This window comes from Teleopsis dalmanni, chromosome 2 (genome assembly GCF_002237135.1).
Source record: "Teleopsis dalmanni isolate 2A chromosome 2, ASM223713v2, whole genome shotgun sequence".
Lineage (NCBI taxonomy): Eukaryota > Metazoa > Arthropoda > Insecta > Diptera > Diopsidae > Teleopsis > Teleopsis dalmanni.
Window position 1 is genome coordinate 59,026,160 of NC_051847.1, and position 14,188 is coordinate 59,040,347.

General features: G+C 29.6%; 5 protein-coding genes across 5 annotated transcripts in view; 2 read left to right on the forward strand and 3 right to left on the reverse strand.

Moving 5' to 3' along the window:
* LOC119679881 (probable palmitoyltransferase ZDHHC24) overlaps positions 1-799 on the reverse strand; it is a 6,855-nt gene extending 6,056 nt beyond the window's left edge. Inside the window, exons 1-2 of the mRNA XM_038092462.1 lie at positions 343-799; positions 17-266 (exon numbers count right to left, since the gene is read on the reverse strand). Of these exons, the coding sequence (XP_037948390.1) occupies positions 17-266; positions 343-577 (485 nt within the window). The 5' untranslated portion in view covers positions 578-799. The remainder of the gene's footprint in view (positions 1-16; positions 267-342) is intronic.
* Positions 800-3,596: 2,797 nt separating this feature from the next.
* LOC119682449 (putative nuclease HARBI1) lies at positions 3,597-5,675 on the forward strand. Its single transcript, XM_038095896.1, has 5 exons — positions 3,597-3,884; positions 3,939-4,338; positions 4,391-4,493; positions 4,554-5,086; positions 5,540-5,675. The coding sequence occupies exons 1-5, from the start codon at positions 3,675-3,677 to the stop codon at positions 5,572-5,574; spliced, it is 1,281 nt and encodes a 426-aa protein (XP_037951824.1). The 5' UTR covers positions 3,597-3,674; the 3' UTR covers positions 5,575-5,675.
* On the reverse strand, positions 5,286-7,304 carry LOC119682448. The gene is made up of 9 exons (XM_038095895.1): positions 7,269-7,304; positions 7,044-7,196; positions 6,765-6,990; positions 6,576-6,703; positions 6,307-6,519; positions 6,143-6,229; positions 5,865-6,087; positions 5,683-5,801; positions 5,286-5,608 (listed from the first exon to the last, which is right to left on the reverse strand). Exons 2-9 carry the CDS (start codon positions 7,183-7,185, stop codon positions 5,316-5,318), a joined length of 1,431 nt encoding a protein of 476 aa, XP_037951823.1. The 5' UTR covers positions 7,186-7,196; positions 7,269-7,304; the 3' UTR covers positions 5,286-5,315.
* A 1,840-nt stretch (positions 7,305-9,144) lies between these two features.
* Positions 9,145-11,609, forward strand: LOC119678767 (protein SDA1 homolog). Its single transcript, XM_038090817.1, has 4 exons — positions 9,145-9,454; positions 9,509-9,790; positions 9,846-10,007; positions 10,068-11,609. The coding sequence occupies exons 1-4, from the start codon at positions 9,263-9,265 to the stop codon at positions 11,592-11,594; spliced, it is 2,163 nt and encodes a 720-aa protein (XP_037946745.1). The 5' UTR covers positions 9,145-9,262; the 3' UTR covers positions 11,595-11,609.
* A 156-nt stretch (positions 11,610-11,765) lies between these two features.
* Positions 11,766-12,592, reverse strand: LOC119678768 (RNA-binding protein 8A). The gene is made up of 2 exons (XM_038090818.1): positions 12,372-12,592; positions 11,766-12,302 (listed from the first exon to the last, which is right to left on the reverse strand). The coding sequence occupies exons 1-2, from the start codon at positions 12,430-12,432 to the stop codon at positions 11,863-11,865; spliced, it is 501 nt and encodes a 166-aa protein (XP_037946746.1). The 5' UTR covers positions 12,433-12,592; the 3' UTR covers positions 11,766-11,862.
* Between the last annotated feature and the right edge of the window lie 1,596 nt (positions 12,593-14,188).

Genomic DNA, 14,188 nt, shown 5'->3' on the forward strand with positions numbered 1-14,188 from the left:
TCCTTTCAGTACCCATATATAGTATGTGTTATAAGCAAACGCGTATAGTGAACCAAGAAACAAGTAGCACACAAACATTAAGAAATAGCGTTGATTTTTGTGACCTACACAACAGCTCGTGAATGGACAATGGTGGTCTCGTTTTAAAATACAGCATTTGCATATATCACAATGCCAAGAACGTGGTGGTGATATGTTGTTACATTTATCACAATTGTGCCAACCAGCCTCTGTAACTGCGTTTTCCGGTGGCATCACTTTTTTATCTATACAAAAGGTATTGATTAATCACCCGATTCATCACATGCTACTGTTATTGATTAAATAACAAACATTACTTACGATCAACACTCGTATCAGTCATCGCGCAAGCCAACATATTTCCTTTGAGATTGGACATAATAAACATTGCTAACATAAATGTGATATTATGCAGGAATGATCCTTTCATGTGTACAGCAGGCAAAACAACACCCATTTCAAACAAGAACACAATTGGCAGGAAAAGTACAATAACAAAAAGACAAAGTATGTCGGATATACGTCGAGGCAACAATTCCTTTAGTAGTCCGAACATGGTTTAGTTTATTAATTAATATTTATATGTAAAAGAAATTCTAATTATGAAAATTTTAATATTTTAAATTAGCACTTAATTGCAATTAAAAAATATAAACAAAATTTTAGAATGAAATACGAAAATATAACAGACACAAGCGAAAACCGATCACGTGCCGCTTTTTTTACAGTGTGGCAGTAAAGCTCAATTATAAGAAACTGTAAATAAGCAAGCAAATAGAAAAATGTTCTAATATACTAATTTAAAAAAGGCGTATAAAATTGACATTTAATTTTAAAAATACAATGCATTGAAAAACTTGCTACTATGCATTTTTTTAAATAAATTTTGTTTTAACTGAATTATTTGGTGACATATCTAACTAATATGGCATTTACACTGGTCTCAAATGGATCATTTCAAATGAATGAGTCATTTGAGAGTGTTCACATTCGTTGTAATTCATTTGTTCTCATTTCATACTGCTGATTTTTTAACTTGCCTGTTGATTTGATTTTTGATCTGTGCCAAAAAAATTTTAGATGAAGGTTAAATATACCTTCAAACCACACAATATAAACTAAAAACTTATTTCTAGCTTCGATTAATTTATTTTTGGGAAGTAGAAGTGGGAAGAAATGCAACTACCAAGCGTTTGTTTACCTTTTTTTTGTAAATATGTCAAAAACAGCTTTGTCAAACTGGTAAAATGCCATGAAAAACTTTTATATTGGGTATGTTCAATGTATTCATTTGCATTTGGAACATATTTAGAACTCATTTATATAGAATAAGATCCAATAGATCTCAGTTGCGCTTGAAATTTTGTATGCAAAAAACTTTTATATTTACAGATGCTTTAAAGACAGATGGTAAGTCCGAAAATGTAATCGACTCTGAAATCAGACATGCATTTCGTGCTGCCAAAAACAGGTACCATAAAGCAAAGAGTGTACAAAAATCTCTACAAATGCGAACTCATTATTCCACATAATGAGATAATAATATTCTTAAAAAATTTTATGTAAATATTAATTCTATTTTAACGTATTTTATTTTAATTTTTTATATTACTTATATTTTTTTTTTATTTATTATCGTTCTTTTTACTTTTTAATTTTTATTTTTAAATTTAATTTTGAGGTTATTTATTAGAAAAGTTATTATTAGTTTTAATAAAAAAAAAATAATTTATAATTTAACATAAAAATAAATAATAATTTTCAGTATTTTATTTAAAAATAAGTAGAAAAGGTAAAATTGAAAAGGGAAGTGGACATGTCAGCACTGATATGTTGGATTACAAATCCATATCCTATATATCTTCATTTACACCCAAATGTGCTATTATTTTGCTTTTATACCTATTTTCAAAACTAAAGCCAAATATATAAACAAACAAATTGGGCTAATGTGCGAACAAATCACAATTTTTTATCTGTCAAATCATATAAAACAGCTATCAATATAATATGGCGTTTACATTGGCCGAAAATGGCTCATTTTGAATGAGCCATTTGAAAGTGTTTACATTCGTTGTAATTCGTTTGTTCTCATTTCAAACAGCTGATTTTTCAACTTGCTTGTTGATTTGATTTTGGCCTGTGCCAAAAAAATATTGCATGAAGATTAAATATGCTTTCAAACTTTACAATATAAACTTAAAACATATTTTTAACTTCGATTAATTACCTTTTGGGAAGTAGAAGTTCTAAAAAGAGGTGCATCGTTTTCAAGAAAATGCAACCCCCAAACATTTGTTTACCTTTTTTTGTAAATATGTCAAAAACAGCTTTCTCAAACTGTGAAAATGCCATGAAAAGCTTTTATTTAGGGTATGTTCAATGGATTCCCTTGCATTTGGAACATATGTGGAATGCATTCGAACGTCTTTCATACAGAATGTGAGAAAATTGCTCATTTTCGCGCTTGAAATTTTATATGCAAGAATGAGCCATTCGCTACTCATTTTCGATTTTTGACCAAAATGAGCCATTTTCGGCCAATGTAAACGTCATATTAGTGTGATCTTACTACTCTGACAAAATTTCTACAGTGTTATAAATTAATCTCGGGTGTTATAAATTAATCTCAAGTGTTATATCATATTTACATTACGAACTTTGCTAAAGTTGATTCCCAAACTTCAAACGTTTACATTAATGTTTCGGGTTTTCATTGTGACTCCTCATTGATACTCCTCAGTATACTGTTTGAAAAATAATCTGTTTTTGTTTACGGATGAATATATTAATATTGTTCAAAATTATGGATCATATTATTATTGCATTCCTCAGCAGCGAATCTGTATAGCAAAATAAGATGCTTCATAATAGACACAATCTTTGTTGTGCCTATTTTTATATGACACAGTCAGCTTTGGAAACTGATTTTGCTCTCAAAGTCAACTTCAACCAGCAAAGTTTGTGATGTTAGCCCTGTATTACCTGATACTGGGCTAATTCTGATTGCTTATTCAACGTAGAGATTTGTTGGTACAATTTATTTGTGATGTTTTGTGTAGGTCTGCTTATTTGTCACAAGCGTAGACTAAAAAAAAGTCTATTGACGTTGATGTAGCTCATGGTTATAGCTTTTGTGATATAAGAAAAACGCAGTAGTAATGTTTATATAGTAAGAGTATTATAGAAACTTTTGGTTGTTTAATAGTGGTCATCATCCACATCATTGAACTGGACAGGAACTGAACATCACTGCTCTATAACTTATATACCATTAATTTTCTATTTAATGACTAAATCGTTTAATTGGAATATTTAAGCATCGATTTTGAGCTTACGGAGCTTGCATACGAGTTTTCACATAAACTTAACTTTACTTGATAGATTTGCTTTAAATATAACTTAAAATATATTCACACATAAGTACTTTTTTTCGAGTACAATTTTATCTATTTGTAACAAACAATTACATGTGATGTCAAATTTGTTACACTTGCATCAGTTTGATTATAGTAACATATCGATAATACTGATCGATAATTAATTGTTTACACTACAGAGACTGAACCAGCGAACACGAAATAAAAACAGAAAACAAAAATAAATAGCTAAAATTGGAAAATTGAATTTGAATAGATTTAGGATTTTTTAAAATGGATATAAGTAAATTACTTGGTATGTGTGTTTACCAAAATAATCACACGCTGGTAATGTTGCAACAAATTATACAAGCAAATAAATGTATTATTATGGAAAAAAAACGGCGAAATTACTGCAAGTCTACCCTACGTAATAAAATTGCTATGGTTTACTCAATTCTGAATACGCAAAATATACAAAGGCCAAAAAAAATTTGGACGTTAGTAAGTACCAGTTTTTTTAATATAAAAATTAATAAAGTAAACGTATAATTCCAGAAACGTTATGGTCGATTTTGGGAACAGAATGTGCCGTACTTCAGTGATAAACTGTTTAAAGAAAGCTTTAGAACAGACCGTAATTGCTTCAAAAAACTTGTGGAAATGCTACCAAATTTAAGAAAAATGAACACAACATTTCGTGAAACTATTCCATTGGAAAAACGTATTGCAATCGCCCTGTACGTTCTAGGCTCTTCAACAGAATATCGGAAAGTAGGCGCATTATTTGGGGTCTCCAAACCGACTGTGTGTTTAATTCTGAATGAATTTTGCAAAGGAGTATGGCAAGCCCTAGCTCCAGAATATCTTCCAGATAATTTTTTGAATCAAGAAAAACTGGAGGAATGTGTAAAAGGTTTTGATACTATTGGTTTTCCTCAGTGCTTTGGAGCGGTTGGTAAAGTAAAAATAAATTTATGAAATATATTTTATTAATGAATTTTTTGTAGATGGCTGTCACATTGAGATGAAGCCAAAGACAGGAGAAGCTTTTGACTACCATAACTCTGAAGGTTGGAATTCAGTTGTGCTATTTGCCCTTGTGGATTATAGGTAAAATCAGTTAAACTTGATAAAAAAAACATACAAATTTTACACTTGTAATGTTTATAGGTGCAGATTTTTATATGTTAATGTGGGGAGTCCTGGCCGACACAATGATTCTCAAATTTATGAGACATCAGAGCTTAAAAATGTTGTGTCATCAACATTATTATTTAAAAAAAACGCTAGAAAAATTGGAAAAACTGTGGTCCCTGTTATGCTTATTGGAGATTCTGCATTTCCTTTTTCGGAGACGTTGATGAAACCATATCCTTTTGAAACAGCAACAAGCGAAGAGCAAAAAACATTTAACAACACGTTGTACAAGGCTCGACGAGTTGTTGATAATGCATTTATACATGTAAAAGCGCGTTTTGCAAGAATTGGAAAAGGCTTGGACAACCATCCATCAAATATAAGTACCATTATAAAATGTTGTTGTGTTCTCCATAACTTTTTAAATACACACAATAGTAAAATTACCCGTCAATGGCTAGTAGAGGCAGCGAAATATAACAAACCTCAACCGAAATATGTAACCACAATCGACGACTTCAAAAAAACACCAGAAAGAATTCGTAATTCCATAGCTGTACATTTAAGTAAGTGTACTAGTTAAATTAAATATAACATTAAAATTAGAACTGAATTTTAACAATAAATTAGAACTGAATTTTAACATTCTAAGATTGTTTTATTTTAAATTTAGTATATATTAATAGTTTTTATATACAAATATTCAGTTTTATTTTAACTTAAAAATAAAGTTCTACAATTTAATTAACTTAGTTACTTATAATATTAACAAAAAAAAATGCTAACTGTTGGTTCTCATTTTTTTTTAAACAATTTTAAAATATTTGCTTGAAATTGCTCAGTGGAAGCAGCTATACCCTGAAGAATATCGATTTGCTGCTCTATCAGTTCAGTTTGTTTTCTCGAATTCAAAATGTCTTTTTCTTTTAATACTAAATCTTTTTCTGCAATGCTATTAGCTTTATTAAGCGCATTTATGAGTTCCTCTTGTTGATCTCTAACCTTCTTTTTATTTCTAGATTCGGCTCTGATGGACGCTGATGAAACTCCATGATGTGAGCTTTGCAGACTGATATCCTGATTCTCGCCTTTAAAAAATAATTATGTTATAACATATAATAATTATGTTTATTATAATAAAATACAAAATTAAAATATATACCTGTACTCTTTTTCACTAATGGCGTCAGGTTTTGTCGCTCTAAAATGGAATGTACCTTTGAATAATGCATCCAAGCGGAAGGTGTACTATCACATGATTCCAATTTCTTTTTTTCATCACTATAAATTTATCAATAACATCAATCAATTATTAATAATCACTGGCAATAATTGAACACGTACTTGTACTTTGTATGCAGATTTTGTATTTTTGTCTTGACTTCATGACCAGAAAATTTATGTCCGTTTGTTATCAATTGGTCTGCAATTTCTCTGTAAACATAAGAATTTTTACGCTCACTACGCAATTCGGCAACGTTTTTGTCCCACAATTCCAATAAAAGTCTTTCAGCATATTTTGTCCAAACGATGCGACGTTTTCTTTCTTTAGAGCAACTTGGATATTCTGTTAACAGAAATCTTTGTATTATTTTGTATTAACTTACATTGTATTAACAAACCTGTTTCATTACTCTCTTCGTCGACACTCTCCGTTGGCTCACTGCTTTCTGAGTTTTCACTCAAGAATTCATCTATTAAGTATTCCTCTAAAAATTATAAAAATTATTATATTAGCCAAACAAATGAATGTTTATAATTCGTAATTTTAAAAAATTTATTTTACCTTCTAATAGTGCATTTTGGTTTTTCGAGTTTATAGTTCTTTTATTTTTTATTACTACCTCTCCTTTTAGAAATCTATTAGTTGTATCGGTTACACTTATGAGTTCTTCCTGTTTATCTGTAATTTTTTTTTTCTTTCTGGGTTCAGATCTAAAAGACGGTGACTGAAACTCGTGATCTGAATTATATGGATTGGTATCTTGATAACTGCTTTCTAGAAATAATTATGTTGTAACTAAATACCACGAAGATATATAAAAACATATTTACCTGCGTCTTCTTTCACTGAAGGTACTACGTTTAAAGACTTATAATCTCCAACAATTGAATGCACCTTGGAAAAGTGCACCCAAGTGGATGATGTACCACCAGACAGTCCCATTTTTTTTCTTTCATCACTGCAAAATATTAATAAAATCAATTAATGTAGAACGATCACATCGAGGATTAAACACTTACAGATATTTGGATTGCACGTTTTGTATTTTTATCTTGACTTCATGACCAGAAAATTTATGACCGCTTTTTTGTTTTAATTGTTCTGCAATTTTTGAATATATGTGAGCATTTTTACGCACACTACGTAACTCAACAAAATATTTCTCCCACAATTCTAACAAAAATGTTTCCGCATTTTTTGACCACACGATGCGACGTTTTCGTTCCTTAGAACAACTAGGATATTCTACAAAGAATTCCTTTATTTTACAATTTAATGTAAATTAATAAATCTGTTACCTGTTTCATTGCTTTCCTCGTCGGCATCATCCAGATTATTATGGCGGTATTTTTTTGCAGACGATAATTTCACTACACCAACATTATGTGTGGCTGAAGTTATCTCATTACACTCCGAATCGTCACTCATGAATTCTTCCATCAAAAATCCATCTGAAAATTATGAAAGAATTTGCCAAACAATTAAATAGATAATGTAAACATTTTTAAAAAATTTCTTTTTACCTCCACTGTTATTAAAGTAATTTATTGTATTTTCATCCATTTATTCTTCTCTGTTTTAAATGTATTAAATTAATTTATCAAGCGAAATATTATAATTTAATGACTCTCTCTATTAATTTGAAATTTACTTTTTAATTTGATTCACCACTTAATTTTTTGTTTGTTTTTATTAACATTTACTTAAATAGTTGCCACACCAAAATATTTTTTGCTTAACAAAATTTTTTTAGATAAAGTCAACTTGTGAATAAAATACCACATATAATAAGTCTGTTCCACGAGCTACTCATAGTAACTTTAAGTAAACACTGTGTATACACAAGCAAATTTTCAAGTATTTTTGTGTAAATTTTACTTCTGTTTTACTCATATTTTACTATGAGTAGCTCGTGGAACAGACCTAATATGTTTCTACTACTTATTACTTAGTAAGTCTAAAATTCATTAATCGTACAAAGATTCCATGCTTTTTAACTGACTTAAAAATAAGGTAATAGCACATTCACAGTGTCTCATTTAGACGGTTTTGCTCATTATAGACACTAATAAGATTGATATTCGGACAGCCAAATATCCTTAATTTCGTTAAAATGAAATTAAGTTAATTTGGAAGGAATTTATACTGCCTCAAATTAAGGAAATCGTATTTTTTTTATTTAAAAATCGAATGTTAAAAATTATCAACTTGTCTTTTGCTTAAAATTCATCTTTCGGATAGTCGCAAGTTTCCCTTAATTTCTGCATTCGTTTTAATGAAATTAAAGCCATCTTCCTTAATTTTCTTCTTACCTTTTAAACTTAATATTGTATGGAAAAAACAACTTAAATTTACTGAAACAAAGTCAAAATTAAGATTTTTGCGAAATTAAAGTGTGTCTGAACACAGTATTACCATTCAAAGTACTTTTATATAAATGAGATCATTATAATGTAAATGTTTCCTCATTAATATAAATGAGCAAATGTCTATATGAGACAGTGCGAATGTACTATAACAATGCAAAACATTTTGAAAATTTTTTTTTACAAAATAAATTCTTAATTGTTTAGAATATTTATGCCTTAACAATTATAAACTTATTAGGAACTAATAAGTTTAAAAAATTCAGAGTACTTTTTAATTATACTTTCTTTACGTATTACTAAAAAATTTTGTATATTTTTAAAATACATATTTATTGTGCACATAACTTAAAATATTTTATTTTCACCATTTTTAAATTTGTAACACCTTTTTAATTTTATTCGAATTTTAGTCTATAAACAACTTTGACTGGAATATTCGTTGAAATTTCTAATTAAAATAGATCGCTTAACACTTTAATAACATTTTTTCTATAGTTTCTAATGCTTTGTTCCCGCTGCAATCAAATCAATTTATATTAATCAAATTAAGAGTTTGTCGTTTCCTTTGGCATAAGTTGTTTAATGCATGTGAAAAAGCTTTTATAAGTCAGAAAGTTCTGTGAAAATTCTAGGAGAGCTTTTTTTTTGTTTACATTTTAATTACTAGCAAATAATATTTAGTTCTTTATATGTAGAAATTAATTAACTGATTATGGAAAATGTAGAAAATGCAAAAAATGTTATTTATTTATATATGACATCTTTGACACATCTTCAAATAAGTACACAAAATTTCAAGTAAGTTAGAATAGATTATACCGTTAATCCTAAGAATCTCCTTAGGAATATCGGCCCATTGTGTTACTGTAGAAGGACTCAAAAATTCAAGTAACGTTCTACAAATTTTTCTTTTCTGAAAGTAAGTACTCGAACAAATCTAACATTTTGACTAAGTTTTGATATGAAAATGTGTGGCATCTCTGTTTTTAAATATCAATTTTCTGCTATGAAGAGTGTAAATGTCAAATCTAAAAAAAAACAACGTGATTTCTTTCCATACGCAATACTTCAACTGGTAAATTCTATAAGAATTTTACTGGGATTTTTGTAAATTTTTTATCGTATATTATCGTTAAAAAGTTTGCAAAATGGTGCGTCATAATAATCAACTGCCGCATAATTTGCCTCAGCTACAAAATCTTATTAAACGTGATCCAGAATCTTATAAAAGTGACTTTCAACAGCAGTATCGTCATTTTGAGGCAAGTCTTGAAGTATTTGCTTTGAATCCATGTGAGGAGGACAAATCACTTGATGAACTTGTCATGTTTATAGCACAGGTAAACTATTTGTGTGTTAATATACAATAAGGTTTATTAACAATCTATTTTTAGTGTGCTAAATGCTACCCGGAAATATGTCTCAAATACCCCCAACTTTTAGTTGATATGCTAAAAAATCATGCTACCACATTGGATCCAACTATGCGAAATTGCTTTGTAAAGGCGTTAGTGTTAATGCGTAACAAAAACTTAATATCAGCATTGGATTTATTATCACTATTTTTTCAACTGCTTCGGTGTCCAGATAAACATTTACGAAGCTATCTACAAACTCATATAATAACTGACATAAAAAACATGAATTCTAAACATAGAGATATGAAATTGAATTCGGTAATAGTAATAAAATTTACCATATTATATATTTAGTAATAATATTATATCTTAGAATTTACAAAACTTTATGTATACAATGCTGAAAGATACTAATCCTAAAGCGGCCAAGATGTCTGTGAATATAATGATTGATCTGTACAAAAAAAATATATGGAATGATGCGAAAACAGTTAATGTTATTGCTACTGTTGGCTGCTTTTCAAAAATAACTAAAGTATTTATTTAAAGGTAGAAATTGAGAGAATAATAATATTCAAAAATTTATAAATTTCAGGTACTTGTCACTTCATTAAAATTTTTCTTGGGCCATGATGATGACGATAAGAATTCAGATGAATCTGGTAGTGATAATGAAATCGATCTGAAAACTGCCATTATGCAAAATCGTGTTAACAAAAAAACAAAGAAACGCCAAAAGCAATTAGAAGTTATTAAAAAACAAGCAATAAAGGCACAAAAAAAGAAGAAAAATGCACCAGCATTTAATTTTTCAGGCATACATCTCATACATAATCCACAAGGTATGGCCGAAGGTTTATTTAAACAATTACAGGCTGGTAATGAACGTTTTGAAGTAAAACTTATGCATTTAGACGTTATTTCGCGTCTAATCGGCATACATAATTTATTTTTGTTCAGTTTCTATCCCTATATAACGCGTTTCATGCAACCACATCAACGCCAAGTAACGCGTGTTCTACAGTTTGCTGCACAAGCTTCACACGAACTGGTACCTGGTGATATCATAGAACCTATATTGAAAACAATTGCCAACAATTTTATAACAGAACGAAACTCAAGTGATGTTATGGCTATTGGTTTAAATGCTACGCGAGAAATTTGTTTACGTTGTCCACTGGCAATGGGTGAGGATTTATTAAGGGATTTAGCTATGTACAAGACTTATAAAGAGAAATCAGTTATGATGGCGGCACGTTCACTTATAATGCTTTATAGAGAACAATTGCCCGCTTTATTACATAAAAGAGATCGCGGACGCTTAACCGAAGCACAAGCGGAACGAAAACCTCGTGCTTATGGTGAAATTGAAGTACACGAATCTATACCAGGTGCAGAAGTTTTGCTTAAAGCATCCAAAGTAATTGACATGGGTGACGATAATGACTCGGATACAGACTCAAATGATGGACAATGGGTAGATGTGTCGCAAAGTGAAGATGAAGGCGTTCAAGATTCCGAACAAGATGAAGAAACTGATGATGACCAGGAAGAAGAAGATAGTGATAATGATGTCTCTGACAATGATGAAGATGATTCAGATGAAGAAGATGTAAACAAAACAGATAATTCTTTAAATTTAAAAACTACTATTAAACAAGAAAAAGATGAATCCAATGAAATATCTGAAAATATTAAAATCTTAAATGAAAAGGAGGCCGCGCAAGAGTTAGCTTTAACTCGCATTTTTACAGACGAAGACTTTAAAAAAATAAATGCAGCAAATTTGAAAAAAACTGTTACTAATGCACGCAAACGGCCACTTGAAAAAGACCGGTCCGAATTTGTTAAGCTAGATAACATTGAAATGATATATAAGAAACGTAAGCATGACAAGGAGTCCAGATTAGAGACGGTCAAAGCAGGACGTGAGGACAGAGAGAAATTTGGTTGGAAAGATGGACGTAAAAATGAAAATTGTTCAAAAACAAATCGAGAGAAACGAAAGAACAAAAACTTTGTAATGATGCGACATAAGGCTCGTTCAAAAGTGAAGAAAAGTTTCCGAGACAAACAACAGGCATTACGAAAACATTTATTACAACAAAAGAAAATGAAATAAATATAAATATTTAGTTTTTTTTATATGTAAATAAAAATAGTTTTTTCCTAATAATTTTTGTTTATTCATTTATAAAATGTTCGTACATATAATATAGATTAATGGTTTAAAAGGAAAAATATTTGTGGTAACACAATTTTTTATAATTGTTTTGTTGCATATATGTATATATATATAATACATAATAAATAACTAAATTTAAGTTTTTTACAAACCAATTATATTCATACGTATACCACATAATTATGTACAAAATGAGCATTTATGATTATTTTCTGCGTTTTTCGCTTGATTTTCTCGACCTTTTAGGTCCTTTTACAAAACACCAATCAACTTGAATTCGTTGACCCATTATTTCTGTGGCATTAAGTGCTTCCTTTGCTGCCAAAGCCTGCTTATGTGTCTCATACTCTACTAAAGCATATCCTTTGGAAAAACCAGTGCGGCGATCTAAATTTAAATGTATATTTTTAATATCACCAAATTCACAGAATTTTTCTTGAATTTCATCTTCTTGTGCTTCTTCGTGTATTGACGTTACAAATAGAATCCAACCCTCAACAGATCGTTGTGGTCCCGGTTCCAGTTCGTCATCATCTTCATGGCGCACGCGGTCATAACTGTGAATGGTTTCGCGAACATTGCTTTCATTTCCAAAACCACGACCTTTGCGCGACTTTGCTTTTTCCTTTAAACGCACAATACCTTCTACAAAATATATATTCTTGTTAATTTAATGAATTTTAACACAAATTTTTAAATCATATGAACACTCACGATCGCCATCCTCGTCTACCTCAAACTCTTCAGCGTTATCAATATCTAAAACATCAGCCATATTTTAATTTGCAACTTTTTCGCAAAACCTTTTTTATTAGTATGCCTCAAAATAACACGCAGGCCGCAGAATTATTTAAGTTTATATTTTATAAATTCACAAGCCGCTTGACAACTAACACGAAATGACAAATTGACATGTCGCCCGGAGTGACAGCACCTGCAAGAAACCTTAATGATATAGATAAGCTACATTTGCAGAGTTGGTTCAAAAATATAGAAACAAGAATAATTCTATGTTTTTGTTTATGATATAGATAAGCTACATTTGCAGAGTTGGTTCAAAAATATAGAAACAAGAATAATTCTATGTTTTTGTTTTTACTGGGCATTAAGATTTGATAGACTTTGGAAAGAATTTTCTATTGAATGCAAATACATATTATTTCCGAATATTGTCTGTGAACAAAAATTTTTCAATGTTAACGAAAAAGTGAAAGTCTTTCCGAACTGTAGTAAATATGGACGCAGAGTTAGGGATATATTATGTAGATTGTCTTGGGCACGGCAAAATTCTGGTATTTATTACTGGACAACATTGCTTGGCACAAGTGCCAAGGTAGAAATAGCCTGGTTCTCATGCTGAAATTTGAAACAACGTATTATTTTTTCTCTCCCTCTCAATTTTATAATTTGCTATAAAACAGAAACAATTTTACTCATACCGTGCTCGAGACACTCGACATAACATTACCCTTAGAAAAAAAAACCCGCACATCAGTATGTTTACATGATTACTTCGATATATTTGTCTCAAATGTTATTTTTTATAAAAAAATATGCTAATGAGGTTGTATAAATTAATGTAAACATAGTATATGATATAGTATAGTATGCAAAATGTGTAAAAATAATTATTTACTAATAATTAAATGCAAGAATTATTTCCAAGACCACTGATGATGGGTATTTGGCAATACTCGATATAAATAATATAAAAAATAAAATTTTTGTTCTTGTAGTTCACTACTGTTCGAAAAACCTCTTTGTAAATATTTTTATAAATTTGTTTATTCAGAAACTTAAAAATTATGTTATCATTAACAATAGATGCTTTCGGCAGCTTTTAGTCAAAAAACAGCAAGTAGTTCGCTTAGCACATAATTGTGAAGTTGCCAAACATTTAAGCATATACAGAAAATATAATTACTTACGCAATAAACGAATTATTGTGAACCTTCGTTGGAAAATTCAATGAATATTTCACTTATATCTCAAAAGTTTGTAAACAAAAATTCAAGCTAAATTAAAAAATTTCAAAAATTTGAAAAGTGTGGAAATGATATATTTTAAAAATATGCAAAATTATGGGAAATAAATATTTTAATTATATACATATAAATATATTCAAAAATTTTTAGGAATGTATGAGAAAAGTATAATTGAGAAGTGGTTTAAAATTTTTAACTATTTGTTGCTAACAAGCTAATTCTTATTCAAGCATAAATATTCTAAACTATTATTAATTTTGTTGTAAAACCAACATTCTGAACATTGCTTTTAGTTCATTGCTCATATTAATTTTTAATTTTAGCTTTATTATTTATTTTTATACAAAATGTAATTTGCTTGATCTATGTGCACATATGTAAGATTTGCTCTTTGCGAAAACATAACATTTAACAGATTGCAACAGTGAAGCCAATAATTCGCTTAAGGTCTATAGTAAGCAGCTTGCTGTTTTTTGCTTCATTTGCGAGCTGTCGAGAGCAGGTCTGTTTCACGAGCTACTCGTAGTAGCTTTGAGTAACACTGTG

Bases quoted from the DNA above. Each gene is read 5' to 3' on its own strand.
- LOC119682449 (XM_038095896.1), top strand. From the start codon at position 3,675: ATGGATATAAGTAAATTACTTGGTATGTGTGTTTACCAAAATAATCAC. The intron at 4,339-4,390 runs GTAAAGTAAAAA...AATTTTTTGTAG, and splicing joins TCAGTGCTTTGGAGCGGTTG to ATGGCTGTCACATTGAGATG. The intron at 4,494-4,553 runs GTAAAATCAGTT...TAATGTTTATAG, and splicing joins TTTGCCCTTGTGGATTATAG to GTGCAGATTTTTATATGTTA.
- LOC119682448 (XM_038095895.1), bottom strand. From the start codon at position 7,185: ATGGAAGAATTCATGAGTGACGATTCGGAGTGTAATGAGATAACTTCA. The intron at 6,704-6,764 runs GTAAGTGTTTAA...AATATTTTGCAG, and splicing joins AACGTGCAATCCAAATATCT to TGATGAAAGAAAAAAAATGG. The intron at 6,230-6,306 runs GTAAAATAAATT...TATAATTTTTAG, and splicing joins CCAAAATGCACTATTAGAAG to AGGAATACTTAATAGATGAA.
- LOC119678767 (XM_038090817.1), top strand. From the start codon at position 9,263: ATGGTGCGTCATAATAATCAACTGCCGCATAATTTGCCTCAGCTACAA. The intron at 9,455-9,508 runs GTAAACTATTTG...ATCTATTTTTAG, and splicing joins TTGTCATGTTTATAGCACAG to TGTGCTAAATGCTACCCGGA. The intron at 10,008-10,067 runs GTATTTATTTAA...TATAAATTTCAG, and splicing joins GCTTTTCAAAAATAACTAAA to GTACTTGTCACTTCATTAAA.
- LOC119678768 (XM_038090818.1), bottom strand. From the start codon at position 12,432: ATGGCTGATGTTTTAGATATTGATAACGCTGAAGAGTTTGAGGTAGAC. The intron at 12,303-12,371 runs GTGAGTGTTCAT...TATATTTTGTAG, and splicing joins GGTAGACGAGGATGGCGATC to AAGGTATTGTGCGTTTAAAG.